General features: G+C 37.6%; 1 protein-coding gene across 1 annotated transcript in view; it reads right to left on the reverse strand.

Annotated features, from left to right (window-relative positions):
• polr3a (polymerase (RNA) III (DNA directed) polypeptide A) overlaps positions 1 to 21,992 on the reverse strand; it is a 49,335-nt gene extending 27,343 nt beyond the window's left edge. Inside the window, exons 1-17 of the mRNA XM_088323733.1 lie at positions 21,674 to 21,992; positions 19,952 to 20,087; positions 19,732 to 19,869; positions 16,703 to 16,874; positions 16,467 to 16,621; positions 14,977 to 15,216; positions 12,802 to 12,964; positions 11,851 to 11,987; positions 11,676 to 11,779; positions 11,469 to 11,610; positions 7,820 to 7,960; positions 7,670 to 7,739; positions 5,826 to 5,953; positions 4,401 to 4,539; positions 3,417 to 3,581; positions 3,172 to 3,344; positions 492 to 603 (exon numbers count right to left, since the gene is read on the reverse strand). Coding sequence (XP_088179859.1) covers positions 492 to 603; positions 3,172 to 3,344; positions 3,417 to 3,581; positions 4,401 to 4,539; positions 5,826 to 5,953; positions 7,670 to 7,739; positions 7,820 to 7,960; positions 11,469 to 11,610; positions 11,676 to 11,779; positions 11,851 to 11,987; positions 12,802 to 12,964; positions 14,977 to 15,216; positions 16,467 to 16,621; positions 16,703 to 16,874; positions 19,732 to 19,869; positions 19,952 to 20,087; positions 21,674 to 21,717 — 2,359 coding nt within the window. The 5' untranslated portion in view covers positions 21,718 to 21,992. The remainder of the gene's footprint in view (positions 1 to 491; positions 604 to 3,171; positions 3,345 to 3,416; positions 3,582 to 4,400; positions 4,540 to 5,825; positions 5,954 to 7,669; positions 7,740 to 7,819; positions 7,961 to 11,468; positions 11,611 to 11,675; positions 11,780 to 11,850; positions 11,988 to 12,801; positions 12,965 to 14,976; positions 15,217 to 16,466; positions 16,622 to 16,702; positions 16,875 to 19,731; positions 19,870 to 19,951; positions 20,088 to 21,673) is intronic.
• Positions 21,993 to 22,260: the final 268 nt, after the last annotated feature.

A 22,260-nucleotide genomic window follows, 5' to 3' on the forward strand; every position in this document is an offset into this window, starting at 1 on the left:
TCTTATTGGCCAAGAGCCGCATGTTCGCCACCCATGAGCTAGTCAAACCTATTGCAGGGCAAACTTACATAGGAGTAGAATGCTCTTTCTTCCCCCATATCTCTGCGCAGGATAGATGTTATTGTGCTGGAGTATGTACAAGAACAGCACGATTGCACATGCAAATAGTTTAGAGGAAACGTTTACTACAAGAAAACTACGCTACTATGACAACGTGTTTTAAGTGGGTCAGATTGCACAAGATTTGGACGCACATTGGTGTGTGGTAGAACTTGAACACATTTACGGAAAAAAATGTCGCAGAGCCCAGATTGCCCATTTTTTAAGATATATTTTTGCAATGCTCTGCCTTTTTCTCTTGTCACTAAGTCATTGTTGTAAAATTGCTCTTGTACAACACCACCCAAAATAGAACACCTCTAATTGAATATACCACTATAAATCTTGCTCACGCTGTCAAGATGAGTGATAAAAAGGTCCACAAGACTTGCCTTTGGAGCCACAAAGAGCCATGATAAGAGGGCTGTTGCTCTTGTCAAGCTCCCTAAGGCAGGCGCTGCCGGCACGATCTCTGATGACCGACAGCTCTCTCAGGATGAGCGCCTGTCAACAGAGAAAGGAAAGAAAAAAATGCAAAATTGCTAAAGAAAACAATTTGGGGCAGCGCCAAGCAGCGGAACTTAGAGGAAGGTGAAGGCAGTGCAAACTGTCACATGTCACAGTCGTCATTTATCGCATGCAACTATTCAAAAGAAAAAGTGACTCATTCCTGATGTAACAATAGCAGACAAGCAGTGTTACTTTAAAAATGGTTTTAGTTATATAATTTCAAAAACTAAATGAGTTAGTAACCGAGTAACTCTATAGTAAAAGTAACTAGTTACCAGGGAAAGTAACTATTTCAGTTACTTTAAAAATAAGTTGTATGTCAAAAAATTTGAAATTTTCTCAGCAGTATTTGAGTCAGTTGAATAGAGAATAACAGACAGGCAGTTGTGTTATAGAACCTTGTAATATCTATTGCACCTCACCAGCAACAGATTCATCCTGCACTTGAAGTGTAACAAACAAAATGGTAAACAATATGACAAAATAACAATCAGCTGTAAACAATATAAAGTGAATTAAACATATTAAATCTAACTCGAATGGTCTGTTGTAGGGATGGAAATTCCGACTCTTTTTCGAAAACCACCTTTTTCAGCTTTGTAGGCTCTTCAGGTCGTTTAATCCATATATTACCATGTATTATGTATTATTATTAATGACTTTTAAAAGGGGAAAAATAAAGCAGAATTAACACTTTAACACCGAAAACGTTTTTTAAAATATTTATAAAACCTACAAAGATAAAATACAAAAGAATTTTAACCTTTTTTTATTCATCAAATTCAAAGTAAATACCCTGAAAAAATACATTTTGACCAATCACAAGAGAAAAATGGTAGTCACCATTTTGAATGGTGACATGATCCCAAAGGACATGACGTAACGAACTCGGAGGGCGAAACAACGCGTCGATGAAAACAGCGGTCAGCGTACCGTTGGCGTTCTGAAGCCAAAGGAACGCACCTATTGACCGTCAGTAACGTTAACTTCGTTGTAACAGCGGAAAAATTAATTAGTTAGATTACCCTGTTACTGAAAAAATAACGCTTTTACGTAATTGTGGTTTTTATAACGGCGTCATTCCACTGCTGACAAGCAATGGGTTTGTGTGCTGGGAAAGGTTTGAAATAAAAACAAAGAATGAATAAAGAATACATAAATATATAGCCTACTAAAGCAAAATGTTTGTCTTTTATTTTTTCCCTTACTGAATCATACAAACTTATGTTTTACCCTCTTCAACAATAATCAAACAAAAGTCATATACTTAACTATTTCCTCACCACGATTTTCCATTACTCATAAATGTGAAATATTTATTATTGTAAATATTAAATAAAGTGTTTTACTTATTTTTAACTTACCGGTACAATTATGTGTTGGAAAGCAAACATTTTTTCGTATCACAATATGAACGGGTTAAAAATGTTGTGCTGCATTTTGGTGGGTAAGCGCTTATAAGAAAACTAACAATGCAATTCAAATATAAAGACTTTATGAAGCAACTCAGATGCAACTGTTAAGTCAACAATGTTAACAAAAATCGATGATAGAAATAGTAGCCAGACACATTTTTTCAACACAGATAGACATCTTTACTTGAATATAATCCCTACTGAGAGTGCTATCCACAATAGAATTTCTGTCTTGAGCGGTAACAAACATACAGCGTCGAAATCAACCACGCATAAGACTTCTACGGTTTTGTAGTATTTTAGCCTGGATACAGCGGATACAAAAACTACAGACAAAGTTTGTAAAGCAGACTGTGTGTGTCATTGCGGTAAATTGGTAACACGTGACCATCTAAAGTAAATATTTAAATACTCTATATCAACACGTTATATTGGGTATTTCTGTATTCTATTTCTTTTATTTTATTATTTTATTTTTCAACACAAGGATACTGACAGAAGTGTGAATTTACCTACAAGGGTGAATAAAGTATCTATTTATCTATCTAAAGTTCAAGCCGATACAGTTTTGATTACATTTTATAGGTGTATAGTTTGCTATAAAAAAAAGAGCCTGGGCATTATGCCAGACTGTGCCTGATTGAAACTAAATGCATGCAGTTTGAAGAAAATATATTAAAGCGACAAATGTCAGTTTCTAAAACCATTTGTTAAGTTCTTTTGTTACAGACTTTGCAGTTGACTACTCATTGTAGTTCACAAAATGAACATCATATTTGATTTATTTCCTTTCTACTGCTGCTAAGGTGCCTCTTGTTGGATTACATGAATAAAAAATGTTTACTTGATTTTAATTTATTATTTGCCTTTTTCTTAAAAAAAATTAACACAGGTTTATTATGCATTTATGTCTCCACTGGCAGAGCACAGTGCATAATTGGTTTTTGAATTTGTTCAATAAAAGATGTATTTTTCATTTTCCTGTGTTTGTTATCATCTGGCTCATAATTTATCAGCTTCATGAAAAATTTAAGAAAAAAAAAGTATTAATCATCTTATTATTCGACTAATCATTTCAATACTGGGAGACTAGTCGATTATTGAAACAGTTATATGAGTTGCAGCTCTAAAAGCAAAATAGAATTACCTCCAACGTCTCCTCAGCTGAGCATCCAGGCTGCTGCTGCAGCTTGCCCGTCTTTAGGGCCTCAATGTATTCATCACATTTGTGGTAACCGTCATCCAGTAGGTCCTGCTTGGCCTTCAGCAGACCTTGGCCGGGCGTCACATCCCCAATGCCAATGGAAAAGCCTCGGTTAGCTAGAAGTTGGAGGAAAAAAAACATTGCAAGTGAAAAGCAAAATTACCCTCTAGAGGAAGGCAATGACATACAGAGATACACAGGAGCAAGTCGCGCAAGGCGAGACATGGCGTTTGCCGCCTCCAGCTGTCCCCAGTCTCTCAGCAGGATGTAAAAGATGTTGTTCTTGGAGCCTGAGCCCAAGGTGCTCTTGTCCATGCTGCCACACATCAGCTCGCTGTTGTGAATTACTACAACTGGAAACGATAGAACGGATGAAAAATAGTAACAACAAGATCTATAATATTTTTGTCACTTGTATCCAAAGCTAAAAATGCTAGATGTGCCCTCAACGTTAAGCCAAATAGCAACCAATTATTCAAGAAGGCATTATGAAAATATTTGGAAAGCCTATGCAGAAAATAATTCTAATATGGTGAACTATAAGGAGATTAAACCAATACTGTGGATAGAACATACAATAGAATAAATCTCGATATATTTTGATAGGCAGCTGTAAGCCCTGCCTTTAGTTTGCTTAAGCCTAATTCAACAGCCGTAAGATGCTGAGAGCGCAGATGCATGAAATATGTGTTTTGTATCAAAATGGATTCACGATGTGTCTTTTACAAGTCTGAAATGTCATTTCCTTTTTTGTCATTATCCCTTGTGGGGTAAAGTTAAGTGTTCTTGCTTTGGTTTTGAAAGAGTCTTCCCTGCAAGGAAAAAAAAATAACAGGTGGGCACTTATACGCCTCAGCATCAGCCTACTACCTTTTGGGCACATGTTCATGTATAATACATATTATTGTACTGTTCAGCTGTTTTTTTCTTTGTGGAAAAATTAAATTGTTTTGTTCCCTTTTGTTAATTAGTGGTTGATGCTGTTATTTTTTGTACTGTGCCCAAATAAACTTCTTTATTCAAGGGTTGTCCGATTAAGTAGAAGCAATGTTAAAAATGTTGACTTTTTGCAATATACGGTGGCCTTATACAGATTTTAAACTTATCAAAGATGGAGGTTGACACATTTGAAGAAAAAAAAAACACTTTCAGGTACATTTCACAATGCTTACAGGAGTCATTGTGGCACATGTCTTCGCCTTTCCCACAATACTGTTTGCCCTTGGTCCGCAAATTGGCCTTGACAGGACAATTTTTGCTCGGCTTGAGGATGAGGCTGAATATCTGCTTGCCTGTCCAAAGGGCCATGGGCTGGAGGAGACAATTGAAACTTTTACATGCAGGCAATAGACTGGTAGAAATACATTATTCCAGTAATGCAAAGCCATGAAAACGCACACAGAAAACCACTCCGACAGATAGGCAGCCTCTTTAGCGCTGCTGAGTGGCTCCCTGACGCTTTTCTAAACAATATCACAAATTTAAAAAGATTATGGAGGGGATATATTTTAATTTTAACATGGTTTCTGTAGGAGCACAAACATGACACAAAGGCATAAGGTTTTCCAATACATTTCAACTACTTCGATGCAGTTCTCCTTTGTTTGTTTTCCTGTGTTGAAGCTGAAATCACATTAAACAGGTAAAAATACAATACTGTGGATGCCTGACGCAATTTAAAGTTGGCAGTCACCAGACCCATACATCCAGTTCTGTGATACTATGTTGTTAAGTGGCCACATTCCAAAACAGTAAATCAAAGATTATCAATGAGAATAAAATTCACTGTCAGGTCCTCTGAGAGGAAATTTGATTTTTTTTTCTAACTTGATTATAATGATTATATAGTGTAGCCATGTTTAAAGGGAAGGTGGTTCTGAAGACTTCCACTAAAGTAGTATCCCCCTACAGGCTATCAAAGAAGTGAAGGCTAAAACGTTATCCTGAATAACTGTTGTCGAAAGAATGTGGCTTGGTGCGGCGATGGATTGATATACTTACCAAAAATATCGGAATTGTAACCAAATATGATCTTCAATATTCAATCAGTTTAGGACATGACCAAAACATATGAGTTAGGTCAGTGGTTCCCAAAGTGGGCGGTAAAATAATATTCAAAAACAAAGTTCAGTGTGAAATGATAACAGGGTGTTTGACTTTGATGTAGTTTGAAGTAGTTGATATTTGACATTTGAACAAAGTAAACAACATTTTAATTTTAGTTCTCTGACAAAATAAAGTACGATTATGATTTTTTTGGGTAGCACTAACCGCTACAAGATGTTTATTAATACGGCAAATGCCTAACATATTTTAATTGTGCTTCTTTGCCATTTTAGAGGTCTATTCTGGCAGCCATCTCAGTTGGATAAAATAATCACATGTTGGAAAAGTGCATAGTGTTCCATGTGAATTTCCCTGCGGGGATGAATAAAGTATCTATCTATCTATCTATCTATCTATGTTGGTCGCTTGGAATTAAACACACATCATTCTTGAGACATAAAAACAAAACATTCGCTTTTAAAGTGTCAGGAGTCTCATTTTTAAATTCGGTATTCAAATCAGTACATTACCCAATTTAGAAAACTAAGTACCTTCATTATGCATGGCCGAGGGAGCGCTATCTTTACTTTTTCATCTTTGCCAACAAGGATAGACGCCACAATCTGACACGCCTTGGATCGGTCAAAGAATGTGTCCTTCAGAGTAAGAAGATAGCCCGCTAGGAAGAGGAAACAAAGTTTTTTGGTTTAGTCACGTTATGTGATTATTTATGAACTAGAAATCGGGTAAGGTAGAGTGCCTCTCGAAATTATTTGACACACATCAGTCCCATATTTCAGGCTTCAAATGTTTTGATAAAAATTATAAAATATTTTCAAGACATCACCAATATGTGAGACACAAAAGTGAAAAGAAACAAAATGTATTAAATATTTATATTGTGCTGTTTGGGTACAGTATGTCTCTAAGTGTTGCACATCTCGAAACAGAAATATTTGCCCATTCTTCTTTACGAAATAGCCCAAGTTACAACAACTCATGTTAATTTGTATAACCCATAATCCCAATAAGTCTCAGATGGCTCTACAGACTATCACACTACCATTACACCATGACCTAAACTGAAACCTACATTAGGGCAAGGAAAGACTCAAAGATCACAGCATGAGGAAAACAAAACCTTAGGAAAGGGCCGCACAGGAGGTTTGATGGTGATCGTTTTTGCACAGCATTTTTTAGATCTTTTAACAAACTGCCCTGTAAGATTGAGGTTTGGACTTTGGCTTGGCTATTCTAACACTTTTATAATGTCAGTTTTAAACAATTTCATTGCAGATTTTGCCATATATTTAGAGTCATTGTCCTGTTGGAAGGTGCACCTGCGCCCCATTCTAAGGTTTCTTGCAGACTCAAACAGATTTTCTGCCAGAATTGCCCTGAATTCAGCTCCATCCATCTTACGATCAACTCTAACAATCCCACCAGTCCCTGCTGAAGATGCGATGGTAATTTCAGGGGTGATGTGCAGGGTTACTTTTTCGCAAAATGTAATGCTTCGCATTCAGCCCCAAAAGTTCCATTTTTGGCTCATCTAACTAGAGAACCTTGTTTCACATGTTTTTGTTTCTCTCATGTGGCCTTTTGCAAACAACAAACAGGCCTTACTATGCTATTCTTTCAAAAAGGGCTTTCTTGACACTCCGAAACGGGGAGATTTATGCAGAGTAGAGTAGTAGTTGTCTTATAAATAGAATGTCCCACCTTGGCTGTGTGTGCCTGAAGGTCAGCCAATGTGATCATGGGCCTCTTTGTTGCTTCTCTAATTAGTTTTTGCCCTGCTTGTGCCGAAGGCTTAGAGAGACAGACAGGTCTTGTTAGATTTTCAGTGATTTTATGTTCTCATCATTTTGATATTATTGCTCGCGCAGTCCTCAGAGATATGTATAAATGTTGCAAAATCTTCTTGTATCGCATTCCTGGTTTAAACTTTTCCACAACTTTATCCCAGACCTGTCTGGTGTGTTCTTTTTGCTTCATTATGCTGTCTGTTCTCTTCAGAACCTATCACAGAATAGGTACACTTAAACTGAGATTTAATGACTGACAGTTGCACTCTTGTCCTTGCTAGTCATTAAGCTTGACATTTGATCATTCAGAAGACATCAGGTAATTTCTGGAGTCAGTTGACTGAGCTGAGACATCAAGGGAGCAATATGCAACCCCTAATTTTCATTTTTACTTTTGTTCTAAATATAATTTAAACATTTTAAAATAATTTGGTTCCACTTCACGATTGTGTTTTGCGTTGCTTTAAGTTTGAAGCCTTAAATGTGCCAATTTACAAAAAGATCTTGGTGGGCAAATACTTTCACTTGGCACTGTAACAACAAATGAATGTATTGGTTTAAGGTTTGATTCAGGTCATGCAATTTACCTGTCAGAAAGTCCTGAATAGCAGCAATCAGTGGCTCGCCATTTCTTGGTGTCACGAGATTTGCTTTTGTCTGGGGAAATACAAGTCGAGTACCGTTAATTGAATGGCTGATGCCAAGACAAGAGGGTAGAAGATACTGCCAGTATGTACCCCCATAAGGACGAGAGCCTCAGCTTTGGCTTCCTCTGTCTGAGGTAGGTGGAGGTTCATTTCGTCGCCATCAAAATCAGCATTATATGGCGTACACACGCATTCGTTAAAGCGGAAAGTCCTGTGGGGCTTGACTCGTGCCTGTGGAAATGGAAAAATGAAAAATAGATTATGGCAGAGAAGCAATACCTTTTGCTTTTGTTACTTTAAATTCAAAAACTCAGGATGAAAAATCGACTCTAGATACATAAAAATAACTAAAAGTTGTCTCTACCAGCCTTGTGGGCATATTTAACTCATATTTTAAAAAAGGAACAATTTAAATACACTCACCACTAATTTGGTAAAAAAAGATTTGCATTTCCACAAAATAATTGCTGTTCTTTACTGGAATTTGCAGAATTGTTTATAGGTAGGATCTGCGCCAAAAATATATTTTCAAATCATAATAATAATTAATAGCTCTCGTATCCAACTGTGGCATATTTGGCATTCACAAATTAAGTCACAGATTTGTTTGAAGAATCTATTTGGTTTTACCTGAAAATTTCAGTCATTTGCTATTTTTGTACACATGCCTCTTTAATGGCACATAAAAATATTGCTTTGGCACCAGCTAGTGGCATCTTGGTGCAGCACGTGACAGTGAAGTAAGGATATAAATTATTATTGTGATTTGGTATACGATCAGAAATCGAATATATATTTTTGGATTGCAGAATATAGGTGTTGTGTTTTGAAATAATATACACTGGGTTTAACAACTTGTAGTAGCCTATTACCTATCTTGTAACTAACTAGGAAGTTGTTTTTCTTTATTTAACAGGGACAATGCGCAACATAAGCGTAACACATAATAGATTTAGATAGATAAGTCCAACAGGGGAAAAAAAACAAACAATCATATAAAAACAATGACAGCAAGGTTAAAATAAATTGATCAAATCCAGATACAAAACACATAAAACATCATTAAAACAGAAACAAAAAATATATCATAAGTATGCATTTATTCATATTATTTTAACATTTACCTATGACCTAATTTTTGTTAATAATTTAATATAGCAATTCAAATCCCTCAACTATGTCACAGAAGTGGCATGATTTATCTATAAATACTTTAAGGGATTGTTTGAAAGATTGAAGTTTGTGTATAAGAGATCAGATAGCACCATTAAACAGTCCATAAAATGTAAAAATATCTAAATGTGCTTTCATGCTCTATTAAATGATGAGTAACTTGTGATTTTAGCCCCAGGGTCGGCAACCCGCGGCTCAGGAGCCGCATACGGCCTTTTAGTGCTGCCAAGTGGCTCCCTGGCGCTTTTCCAAAAGAAAAAGATTGGGGACAAAACATATTTTACTTTTAAAATGGTTTCTGTAGGTAGACAACATGACAAAAAAACTTTTATTGTTTTCCAATGCTATACAAACTTGCAGAATATATAATACATTTCAACTACGTCGCCACATATCATAAAGGGGGTATGCTAAATGAGTTATTATATAAACTTCGTTTGTGAATTTGATTTTTTATCACTTGTTTAAGAAAGTAAAAAAATGACTAAACAAAGCTTGGCTCCACTGGGAAAAGAAGAGCAAACCGTTAATTAAAATCCAGAGCACATATTGAACAAATATGAGTCCATTAACAAATTGATGAATCGATTCTATTTTTAACATTGGATACCTGAAAAGGACTTTATAGGATGCAAGTTCATCATTTTGACTATTATTGCCCATTGTTTGTTTGTTTTGAGTGTTATGAACTGTTTACATCATTGAGACATTATTGGCAAATCATAATGTTTGATTACCACACGCTTCGGGGAAGATCTGCTTTTGTAAACAAGGAGGTTTGATGAATAAAGAATGCTCAGCGGAGGAATTCATGGAACAGGTTGGAATTTCTTATCTGAGGTTTGGGCTCTCTTCCCTGTTCTCCTCCCAAGTTCAAAATCCATTGGTCAAGTCACATTTATTTGTATAGCCCTTAATCACAAAAATGTCTCAAAGGATTGCACAGGATTACAATTACACCATCGCCTGATCTTAAGCCAACATGCGGGCAAGGAAAAACTCAAAACATCAGCGTAAGGAAATAAGAAACCTTGAGAAGGGGCCTCACAAGTGGTAATCCCCCTTCCAGGATGACCAGGGTGGAATAGATTTAGCATTGGGTCACAGTACACAAACATAGTAAATATCAATAAAAGAGAACACTAGGTAACATGATGAAATTTGTCCGGAAAGTGCATGACAGCAACAACGCCTCAAGCCTTGGTGTCTTCTCTTATTATTTTGAGTGTCTACTAAACTTTAAACTTGTAAAAACCACTTCTGACAGGGTTTGTACACCTTTTTCTTGGGCAAATACAAGCCCTTTTTAAGCACTCTCAAGGCCAAAATTTCAATTTCTCCATTAAAAGAGGGAATCCAGTGTGAATCAGTCCATAGACCTCTGTTTGAGATGACTAACCACTGCCTGCAGGAAAGAGAACGAGGAAATTTGACAAATCCTAAGCCACACATTAAACCACTAGCTGAATGGGGCATAGAAAACTGAGTTTCTGTGCCCAATTTTGTTAGTCCTTGCTGCCATCTGTTTGGTTTATGTTGTATCAAGCTTTCCTATTATCTTGACCACAGACAGCACTCGATGGCAGTATCTTGTACCGTTTAACTGATTTATACCTTGACTTTGTTTCCATAATATTGTGCGAATGGAAGTTTTTTCAGTTGTCATGTTGACTTTGTTACAGTTTAAAGTTCAATATCCCAGTTCTAAGTGCAATATCCCGGTTGTGTATAGTTTTTTTTGGTAGATGTGAATACTTTATATTTTCTATTTATCAGTCTTTATATTGTACCAGCTCGGTAGCCTAGATGGTAGGGCGCCCGCTCCGAGACTGGGAGGTCGCTGGTTCAAGCCTCGGCCGAGTCATACCTAAGACTTACAACATTGGTACTCATTGCCTCCCTGGCGCTTGGCATTAAGGGTTGGAATTGGGGCGTTTGGTCACCTAATGACTCCCAACACAGAGTTGGGTCTAAAATGGCGGCGCCCTGGTTGGCTGCATCGGCTCACTACAGTTTAACTGTATGGGTCAGGTGTATCGACATTTCGTTCTGTGTGCATGGTTACAAAGAATGACAATAAAAGTAAATTCTATTCTAAAATACTTTTGCCAACTGGAGTGCAACCGTAATTTCATCGCAGCATAGAATACATTTGTGATTCCGATGCATCTGTCCTAATCCAAGTGATAACGTTTCACATGACAACGCCAATTGCACCTGCCGTGTCAGTGACATTTTACAATCGAATTAATTTTTATTTTTCTCCGTTTATGGAAAGAATTAAGCATTTTCAAGAATTTCACTTAAACTTCTACAATTTTCCTGACCTTGAAAGCACAACATTAAAATTCAAACGATGTCCTGGATTTCAAGCACCTGTACTAACCCCGTTATCGAATCCAGAATGAGTTACAGGATTATAGTTAACAGATGTGAAGAAACCAATACAATCTAACTATTTTTTTTTTACTGTGGAGGAGTCCAGTTTGTCGAGATCAAGCCTGGGTATGTCGAGATTAAGTAAAGTCTATGTTAAAGTTGTAATGAAAGGATGAACCAAACTTACAATGTGAGCCATGATGCTGAGTTTGTGCAGCGAGGGTTGCCGGTTAAAAAGTACAATGTCTCCGTCTATCATGTGCCTCTCTACCACGTCCCCAAAGCGCAGCTCCTGCGCAATCTTCTCTCGGTTGCCGTATTTCAAGAACCTGCCCAAAGCAAACGTCACAACAGAAAATGGATATGACTGACCCACTTTGACTTCTCTCGTCACCTTTTCATTTGGTTACGTCGATTTTCAATGAAGTTGGCCCCGGGGTGAACATCAGGACCATTGCGGACCAGTTTCCTCATGAACTCCAGATTGGCTTTGTTGACCTTTTGTGACACGATAATGCATTTAACAAAGATAGTGACGAAAATGAATGGTCAGGAGATGTAGCGTTTACCCGCTCAGGATACGTCAGTATTTTGGCCACATGCACAGGTACGGCCACTTCGTCAATTCTTAGATTGGGATCAGGCGAAATGACAGTTCGACCGGAAAAGTCCACTCTTTTGCCCGACAGATTGCCTCGGAAACGACCTGTGTGTGTAAAACATCATCTTACACAAACTCGATTAGTATTCGTAGAAGTTTTTATTTTGTTTTCTGTGACAAAATATATATATTTTTTTATAATTTGAGGGCGTCTGTGTACCATTGAAATGCAAGTAGGGATGCACATTAGAGTCTATTTCCTAACAATACCATTAAAATCCTCCCTCTTAAAACAGATACCGATATTTTTTTCAGTTTATTTCTTTTACTGCATAATTTATTCAGAAAAAAAATAAAACACACAAAAAACCCAATGTGTCCCTTTTTTTATTGCCAAAAATTACATTGTCCGTGAATTGGTGAATTCTTGACAAAATTCGGGTTTGCGTCAGGCTCAGCCCCTCAAATCAAGTTAATTGGTCGTTTTTAGGCTGATTCGTGCTTTAATTTTTTAGGCCCAATCTTACCTCTAATTGGAGCCCTGTAAAATGAAAACAGCTCGCACACAGTGAGTAAAGCACCTGATCGTGGCCGAGCTCTCTGAGTTCCAAAAAGAAAACAAGTAGTGCCACCACTTCTTTAGTGAATCTAAATACATTGTAATGAAGAACATAAATGCTTAGAATCGTTCTTACCAATAAACAGCTGATAGAATCTTAAAGCATGGCTCCAAATGACAAATTATCGTGTCTTTAACAGTGAAATCAGATTTTGCTGCCATCGGCCTGAGAATTATCATGCATTTCTAAAATCCATCTCATCACACATAACATCAAAAGTTGAAATAATAAATCAAACAGTAAAATACACAATGACAAACAAAAATGTTGTCTTTGTTGCCAATGAGCTTGTTGCGTACCTTGCTTGCCCTTAAGCCTCTGCACAAAGCCTCTTGTCCACTTCTTGGGTGCCATGTTGAGTGGAATTCCTGATAGCTCACTATTGATATAAAGTGCGCACTGGAGCTGCAGAAAGTCCCAGTCCTCCATGATCATCTGTGTCTTGGCGCCTGTCATGCGATGCTGTAGTAAAAGAGTTCAGTTCTACTAAGATGTCTCAACAAAAAAGCATTGAACACATTACAATAAAACATTGGCAGGTTGAGGGATAATGTCGCTATATCGAGTTATTATTGTTATTTTTGAATAAATATATTTCAGATTTTATTTTAATGACTCGGCAAGAGATAATAAAAACAGCAATGCACAACTGAATTCATTCGTGCCATCTTATAGCATTGTCCCAGAGTAGGAAAATTTACCCTTTTTTGTTTGATTAAAAAAAAACTAATATAAAACAATGTGCTGCTACTAATCAGTAAGTATCAAGCCTCTGGAAATGATTTCAGTATTAAAAAAATAACGATTAGATTGCACTATTGGCTATCAATTTGCAGTGTGGCACCCTGGGAATGACATTTTGCATGCTCCCTTGAACTGAATCGTTGGATGCTCTCTGCCCAGCCTGAAGGACATTTCCAGCTTGCAACATCACAGCAGAGCCATCAACATTATACATGACTCTTCTCACCCTGGACACAACCTCTTTGACCCATTGTCTCTGGTAGGCGCTACATGGCTGGGGGCGTCGTTGGTGTCATGCTCTTTCCGGACATTTTCAACATCTTACCTAGTGTTTACTATTCTGTGTACAGTAATGCTAATTGTGATTCACCCTGGTCAATCCTGGAAGGGGGATTACCACATGTGAGGTCCTTTCTCAAGGTTTCTCTTTTCTCCTCACACTGAGGTTTTTGAGTTGTTCCTTGCCCGCATGCTGGTTTAAGATCAGGTAATTTTGAAATTTTGTAATTGTAATGCTGTGCAGTCCTTTGAGACATTTTTGTGATTAAGGTCTATATAAATAAATGTGACTTGACAGGGAAAGGTCAACAATATTTTTAAACCTTTTAAATCAACATGAAAGGAGGTTTTATTTTGTTGCCTGCCAAATTGTGCTTTATGTCAAAATGTTATGGTGTATGATATGGCCCCAAAGGTAACAAAGCAGTTTTAAACTCCTTACTGATTGACAATAAACACTTTTATTTAAGCCTATTGGGATCCCCTACAGCAGTGTCCCCTATAGATCCTGGACCAAACTTGTTTTTTGAAAACGTACATTTAAGACATACATTATTACGTTAGTACTAATTGTCACCAAAAGAGAACAAGGTTGAACTAAAGGGAAGAATTGTATCTGGCCCTACAATAGCCTTGTTCAATAGGAAAAAATGACGGGCTTCCAATTAAGCATCTATGAGCAATTACATATCTATTAGTGATGGGCTAAACAACTCCCGACTTCGAAGCTTATGTCGAATAAATGTGGGCGGAGAAAATGAATCCTCGTTTTGAAATGGCGTACTTTTTACATAACTAATAAAAGCGAGGCATCGTTTTGGGCCAAGATTGTCAAGCGGAAACGGTAATGTGACCAAGCTGGACAGAAATTATTTTCCCCCCATTTTATTAACACTCCACTTATTGAAACATAAATATTTTGTTTGTTTGTTGTACATGATTCAATTGTTTGTTTGTTTGTACATGATTCAGATTGAATCGTTTCTTGTACATGATTCAATTGTTTGTTTGTTTGTACATGATTCAAATTGAATCGTATCTCCGGCGCCGTCACGAATGGCAGCCACTCCAGCAGCTCCCGTGTTATTTTCGATTGTTCTCAGTTATTTTCGATTGTTCTCAGCTTAGGGATGCTGCTGGAAAAGTGAATTTCCCTTCGGGGATGAATAAAGTATCTATCTATCTATCTATCATTGCAACCTTATTATGTCTAATACAGCTGCAATACTGCACTACTGCAGCAGGAGTCAGTAAAGATCAAATATGAAGGAAATACAGAGAACTGAACCGTTTTCAGTCAATGTCTCATTAGTACATGAGGTTTTACTTTGCCCATCACGACTTTTCATGCAAACATCAATTACTTGAAAAATTTCACATTTTTTAGCAGAGCTCAGTGAACTAGTGTCCCACCATGAGCCGTGATTATTGTGATGCAAAAAACTGGAAACCTTTTTGATGACGTCATTTAGAAATATGATCTCTGTGAGCTTCATGGTGAGGTCGTCCTCGTTGGTGCCCGACTTGAGGTCGCTGACTACCGAGGGCCGAATGCAAAGCGGTGGCACCAGCAAGCGGGTGAGGATAAGGTCGCAGGGTTTGCCCGCTTCAGGGTTCATTAGCAGCAGCGGAATATCCTCTTGGGGGATACGCTTGAAGATGTTTAGCACCACCAGAGGGTTGAGGTTTTCCTAAAGTGAAGACATAAGCACATAGGAAAACTCAATCCTTTATGTTTTGATTATTTCTCGACATCAATTAAAAATACCGTATTTTCCGTACTATGAGGCGCACCAGAATAAAAGGCACACCCCCAAAAAATAGCCTTTTGAGATATTTTTTCATGTTTTAGGCAAACAGGACCACAAAACACATCAAAATTAAAACTACTGTAAAGGCTTGGGTCTGTATTTGCGCATTGATTGATCAATTGCCATACATCACCGATCAAAATTGCTTATCATTGGATGCAAAAGGGAGTCGAACACAGATCGTGGCGTGGAGTACACCGGTTTCCTTTCCAACAGACCACTAGGGATGCAGACGACACATGAAAAGGCATTAGACCTTCTCATTATCACATTTTTTTTAGTCACGGAACAAAATTGTTGATATCATTGGGCCGGGCCGCAAGAATATTGTCAGACATCAAATCATCTGTGATACAGCCAACTCGAAAAGTCTTTATGAAGCGCACACATTCTGAACTGAATGACAAAAAGGCGGTGTAGGAAGTAATTGGGTTGTCATGAACTTAATGAAGACAATGATAATTTGAGAAGTAATTTAGTTGCATTGCTGCACGATTAACCATAATCTCAACGATATTGCTATGTTACGTAGTGTGATCGCAAGACACTGAAGTTTGAGTCTTGTATGAACAGACAGCAACTATGACAAAGCACCCCAGAATAGGGCCCCGTTTTCTCAAGGTAAAAGCATGTCAATATGATCAACTCTTGTGTTGTCTTCATTTTAAGGACCATTCTTTGGTACTTTTCATACAGCCTACATGGCAATGTGATTAAAAACAACAATTCTTTGTTTCTACGGTACCGTGACTAAAAACAGCGTTATAATGAGATAAGACCTTTTCTTGTGTCGTCTGTATCCCTAGTCATTTAGCAGAGAGGATCCAGCGCTTTCCCCGCCGTTATCCAGGTTTCGTTCCTGTTGCATTCGATGTTATGCAATTGTGAAGAACCATCCCAGTCTAAAGCGGCCTTGGTGGTTAGGATTAAGTTCAATTACCAATGCTATCCAGGTTGCCACCGTTTTTATGGAATTGTGGTCAGCGATATTTATCGACTGATCAGTAACTGTACAATTATGCTAACACATTTCCAATTTTGCCAGTATAAGGCGGGCCGGATTATAAAGATCATTTTTGGGTTTTAGTGTTGGCTTTGTTGTCCGGATAATACTGTAGTTTTTTTCATACCTGTGCCCGCGCCAAAAGAGGCTCGATGAGTTTGTTGTGCTCAATGGCTGTGTCAAAGGACTGCAAGAACTCCGAAACGAAAGGTTCCACTACCTTCTTGGTAGTTTTGTACTTCTCGTGTATAATCTTGAGCAGGCCGCACTTCTTTACCGTGCCTGAGGAATGAGACAAGTAGATACTGGATAAGAGCAGAGTAGATATATTTCAAGAAATAAATTCTTTATGGGATCCCTCACCATTGAACGCGGAACAATTGAGACAAACGTTTCTTTTACGGCATTTATCAGATATCTTCTTCTTCAGCCCTCGCTTCTGAAGGTAAGCCAAATTGGGCCGTTTCAACATGTCCATGAACTGCAGCTTGTCCTCTTTGGACAGCATGATACTCGAGCATGTCTTGCAAATCATCTGAGGAAACATAAGCAAAGATTTCTAGCGCACGCATAATGTCTTTTTGTCAATGCCTCATTCTCTAGGTATGAATTTGAGTTTTTTTCTTTCACTCTCGTTTTTGTTTGTGGCTTTTTTAGGGGCACAGCACAAAAAAACAACAATACAGTGATATAATACATAAACATGTGCCTAAAGAGAGTAGGCTGAAGTAAAAACTTTTAACTCTACCCCATTAAATATTTGTTTGCAGGAAAAATATTCAAAATCAACACAAGAAAACACAACCCCTACCCCACAAAAGGAAAATTAGAAAGAAAAAATTTCAGACCTGTATTTATGCCACTAGTGACTCCTATAACACAGTAGCCAAATAAACTCTTGATATTACTCCTCTATAGCATCCATCCATCCATTATCTGCACCACTTATCCTCAGTCGGGTCGCGGGGGTGCTGGAGCCCATCCTAGCTATCTTCGGGCAGTGAGCAGGCGACACTCTGAACTGGTTGCTAGCCAGTCGTAGGGCACACCCTCACTCACTCATTCACAACTAGGTACAATTTGGACCGGCTAATTAACCCGAAACGCATTTTTTCAGGAATGTGGGAGGAAACTGGAGTGCCCGGAAGAAACCCGGGGAGAACATGCATAATCCGCACAGGAAAGCTGGTAGCTGGATTTGAACACATGACCTCAAAACTGTGCAGCGAACATGCTAACTACTCAGCCGCTGTGCCGCCCCTTCAGCATATTTATTAATAAGAGGTGTAAAATGTGATTTTTAAATTTACCTTATTTTCACGACCATAGGGCGCACAGTGTTAAAAGGCGCAATCTACATAGCTGGTTCTATTTCTGTATTAAACACATAAATACACCACAACTGATTATTAGGCATGGGTTCCCTCTGCTATGGCCACCTTACATCAACAGAGACAAGCATTAAGAGTGATATCACGGTCATGGTCATGGTTTTGTTTCATTTCAGGATAAAAATGGTGAAATTGGAAAAGGACTTAGTTTTAAATACAGTCCAAATGCCAAACCAAATCCCCAAAAAGCTGAAAGAGAAAGAATTTATTCGAGCGCATCTACGAATTTTACCTACTTGCACGTGCAACAAAAGGAGGTGCAAATTATGATTTTAGTCAGAAGATGCTGCAGCATGTAGAATATTTTGAAGTTACATACACCCAGTTTTAAGCTCATCATCTAAATTTTCCATAAACTAATTACTTTTCACTACCAGTTCAGGGTGTCCCCTGCCCGCTGCCCGAAGATAGCTGGGATGGGCCAGCACCCTCGAGATCCTCCTGGGGATAAGCGGTGCAGATAATGGATGGATGGATAGTTCCTTTTCAGGAGGCCAATGAGAATATTGAAACTTGAAGTTATGGATTACCCTTAAAACATGAGTGTTTGCTCTGTAAAAACACAAACGTTGAATGTATGTTGGGAGTTTATGCTAATTTGCTTCATATACTAATATTGGGGAGTCAAGCTTAACTATAATCTTCAAGTTTTAACACGTTTGATTTTGAAACGGCATGTTCTCCTTACAGCTTTCTTCTGTAGTTGAACAAGTGTTTCTATATTGCTCCTTTATGCAATTCCCCAAATGTCTACACAGTAATGTAATTAAGGAAAAAATAATGAACTGTACATTATTTGAAGGTTTTTGGGGTTAAATATATGTCTGCACCTACTCATAACTTCAATGTTCTTTGCCAATTTGGATTGTAAACTATTTTTATGGGGTACCCGGCTAATATGACTAAGAATGAAATGAAATGATCTGCATTTATATGGCGCTTTTCAAGTCCATGAAGACTTCCCAAAGCGCTTTACAATGTGCTTCACATTTCCCAATAACGGCCGTGCAGCCATGTAAGGCGCAAACCTGCTTATTGGGGGCATTAGGGGTTCAGTGTCTTGCCCAAGGACACTTTGACATGTAACACGGAGGAGCCGGGAATTCGAACTGCGATCTCTTGATCCCAAGACGAGCGCTCTACCTCCTGAGAATCACTTAGGTAAATGTAGAATATCTTTCTACTTGAACATTACCTATCTTTATTTTTATATTAATGTATTTTTGGATTTTCCAAAAACTTACTTGGAATAATTGTTTCTGATACGTTTATTGAAAGTTTGTTTTTACCAAACCAATGCTTCACTTTGCTAAGTTCTATAGATGTAATTTCTGCCTGTCAGTCCTGTAAATTTTAGTTAGAATAGAATAGAATATACCTTTATTGTCATTGTTACAAAATGGGTTAACACATTGTGACAACGAAATTGGGCATGACACTCCAGTGTCACACATTCACAGTGAGGTAGAAAGCCAATAAGATAAGGGAACAGAGAAGATAAGGTTATAAAACAAGGAGGATACAGGAGGTATATAGTTATAATTTACACAATATTTACACAAGAAATGTCAGGAAGTAGGATGTTACATACAGTTTGGTATCGTAATACAAAAAAAATATATATATATATATATATATATATATATATATATATATATACAGTTTATAGTATTAAGTGCCCAAACACATTCAAGGGCAAAATTGGTTCAATAAATCTGATTATTTTATTACTACTTATAACGCTATAGCAACTACTGGATGAAGATAATCAACTTTTATACTGACCAGATGTATTGCCATGCTGGTTATAATTGTGGCCTGTATTCCTTTGAGACTCTATGATTAAAGACTACAAATAAATATAACTTGACATTAGAACATGGATTTCACGAAAGACAACTACACCCTGAAAGTTTTTACTGCTTATGCGTCTGCTGTTATTTTACTGCTTTGTTTATTGCAAAGACCATTGAAAAAGAGATTAAAACAAAAAACACTCACCTGCAAGATTCCTATTATGGCTTTGAAGTACCCGACATGAAAACATGGCAGCTCTAAATCCAGGTAGCCGTAGTGTCCCAAACAATCAGCCAAATTCTTCCCGCATGTTAAACATGGTCGGTCTTTCTCGCTAGTGCCCTGTTTGATTAACCATATGTAAATTTGTTAAAATGCAGAATGGTGTGGATAAACTAGGTGTTTAAATAAAGCACTAACATACCATGCGGTGATCTAATACTCCGTAAGGCAGGGGTGAGCGTTTAGTGTCCTGGCTGTAGAGGTTCTTGCTGACCACCTGAATGTGAGCCTGTTGCCGCATCTGATCAGCTGATTTCATGCCAAAGCAAATGTGGCTTCTGCATGGTAAAATGGAGAAAGAAAAAAGGGAAATTTTACAAAATGCAGTCAGGTCTCACACAAAGTCAAGTCAGTAGCTTTTGTACAGCCCATAATCACAAATAAGTCACAAAGGCTTGAACAGACCACTAATACTACATCAAAATGATCGGAAACCTACATGAAGGAGAGGAAAACCTAAAAATAAAAAAATAAAAAATAAAATAAATAAATAAATAAATTAGCATGAGGTAAATTAAGAAACCTTAAGAAGGGGTCGCACAAAAGGTAATCCCCCAGGATGACCTAGCTGCAATGGAAATGGCAAGGGCATCAACAGACAATACAGTCAACATGAAAAATCAACATAACTGATCACGGAAATCATGCAAAAAGTCATTTTACAGGAACGACGAAGGGTGTTTCTGTGAAAAGAAACATACTATACGACGACAAATGATTCACTATTTTAGTTTTTTATGTTGAGGCACCATTGAGATCATCCTGACCAGCTGCATCACAATGTGGTATGGTCGTTCCCCACGGTGTTCTGCTGAAAGACTCTGCAGCAATATTTGTTACATTTGATGATAATTTGATTCCAATGTATAGGGAAAAAAAAGAAACTAAACTTTAGTACCTAAAATATTGTTTCCCCATTTTAACAACGTAGCATTGTTTAGTTAAACAAGTTTTACATCAGGGAATGGTATAATAGTAGTCTGTACAGCCCTTTGAGACTTCTTGTGAATAAGGGCTATACAAATAAACATGACTTGACCTGAAGTGCATTGTGAGAACAGCAGAAAAGATCATTGGGTTCCCCCTTACGCCCATGCTGGACATCTACAACTCCCGTCTTACCCGCAAAGCCACCAGGATTGGGGGTGACCCCAACCACCCATCTTTGAACATTTTTACTCTACAACTAGTGTATTTTTATATATTTAATGACAATGTTGCTATTTGTATTGTGTCAGAATTTTGCATGTTTGCACTTGGGGAAGAGGAAGTAATTTCATATGTGCTGTAAATTGTGCATATTGCATATTTGATAATTAAGTTGAAAGTTGAAGATAAAATCATATCACATTACCTCATGTGCAGCCCCTTCTCAAGGTTTCTTCATTTTCCTCATCCTGTGTTTATTTTTTACTTTTTCCTTGCCCTCGTGTAGATTTTAGATCAGGGAATTTTACAATGGTCTATACAGCGCTGTGTGACTTTGTGTGATTAAAGGCTATTCACATAAACATGACTTGACTTATGTACACCTCTGTACAGCTTTTGATCGTTTATTTCCATGTATACTTGGCAAGGCGCTTTGTTAATCCTATACTCTTTAACTATACATCTTTATAATTTTCTGTGCTTAACCATCACCATTAATAATATCAGACTTTAGGGAGAAATGAGACCATACACTCGGAACTTTTCAAAATTATTCTTAGCGATTTGGCACGTTACAACTACTCCAAGTAGTATTCTATGACCCACTGAAGACATCTATATTGGGAATATAATGGCATAAAACAAATAAAAGAGAATGTAAGTGAAAAGATGACAAACTGTCACTGGCATTAGCATTAGCCGAGCAGCCACTCACATTTTCTTGGCCACGTCCGTCTCTCTGAACTGCTCCTTCACCATTTTGGCTCCGCTTTGTTTCCAACACAAATGTTAAAAAGATGAACTAAACATGTCTTGTTGCATTCTTATCCCAGTCAAAAATAAGATGAGATTCCGCGTCACGTCGGCATTTTGTGGGCGAGTTAGCCTAGCAAACAAACACACGTTGTATTTCTCGGGTGGTGGCGCATTCATATGCAATGGGAATTTATTTCTAACCAGTTATAAGTCTCAGCATTATTGAGAATAAAAAGGGATACAATATCAAATACATGCCACCCATGTCATCATATAAGTGCTGCATCGTTATTGATTACTACTCAAGAACACAAAATAAATAAATCACGCCTCTGAGAAAGAGTATACCTGCACACTTAAACTTTATTGGAGACATGAACGCAGCAACATTTTCCCCCAATAGCTTTATTTGTTCGATGTTTGCTTCAATATCCAGACTTTAAGATTTAATTTATTTTCTATATGAAAATACACACAAAATTGCACATTTACTTTTTTGCAGATGATTTAACTATTTCTAATAAAATGCGAAGTAACGCTGAAGTG

The sequence above is a fragment of the Urocampus carinirostris genome, chromosome 19 (assembly GCF_059441175.1).
Source record: "Urocampus carinirostris isolate Australia breed hairy pipefish chromosome 19, RoL_Ucar_1.0, whole genome shotgun sequence".
Lineage (NCBI taxonomy): Eukaryota > Metazoa > Chordata > Actinopteri > Syngnathiformes > Syngnathidae > Urocampus > Urocampus carinirostris.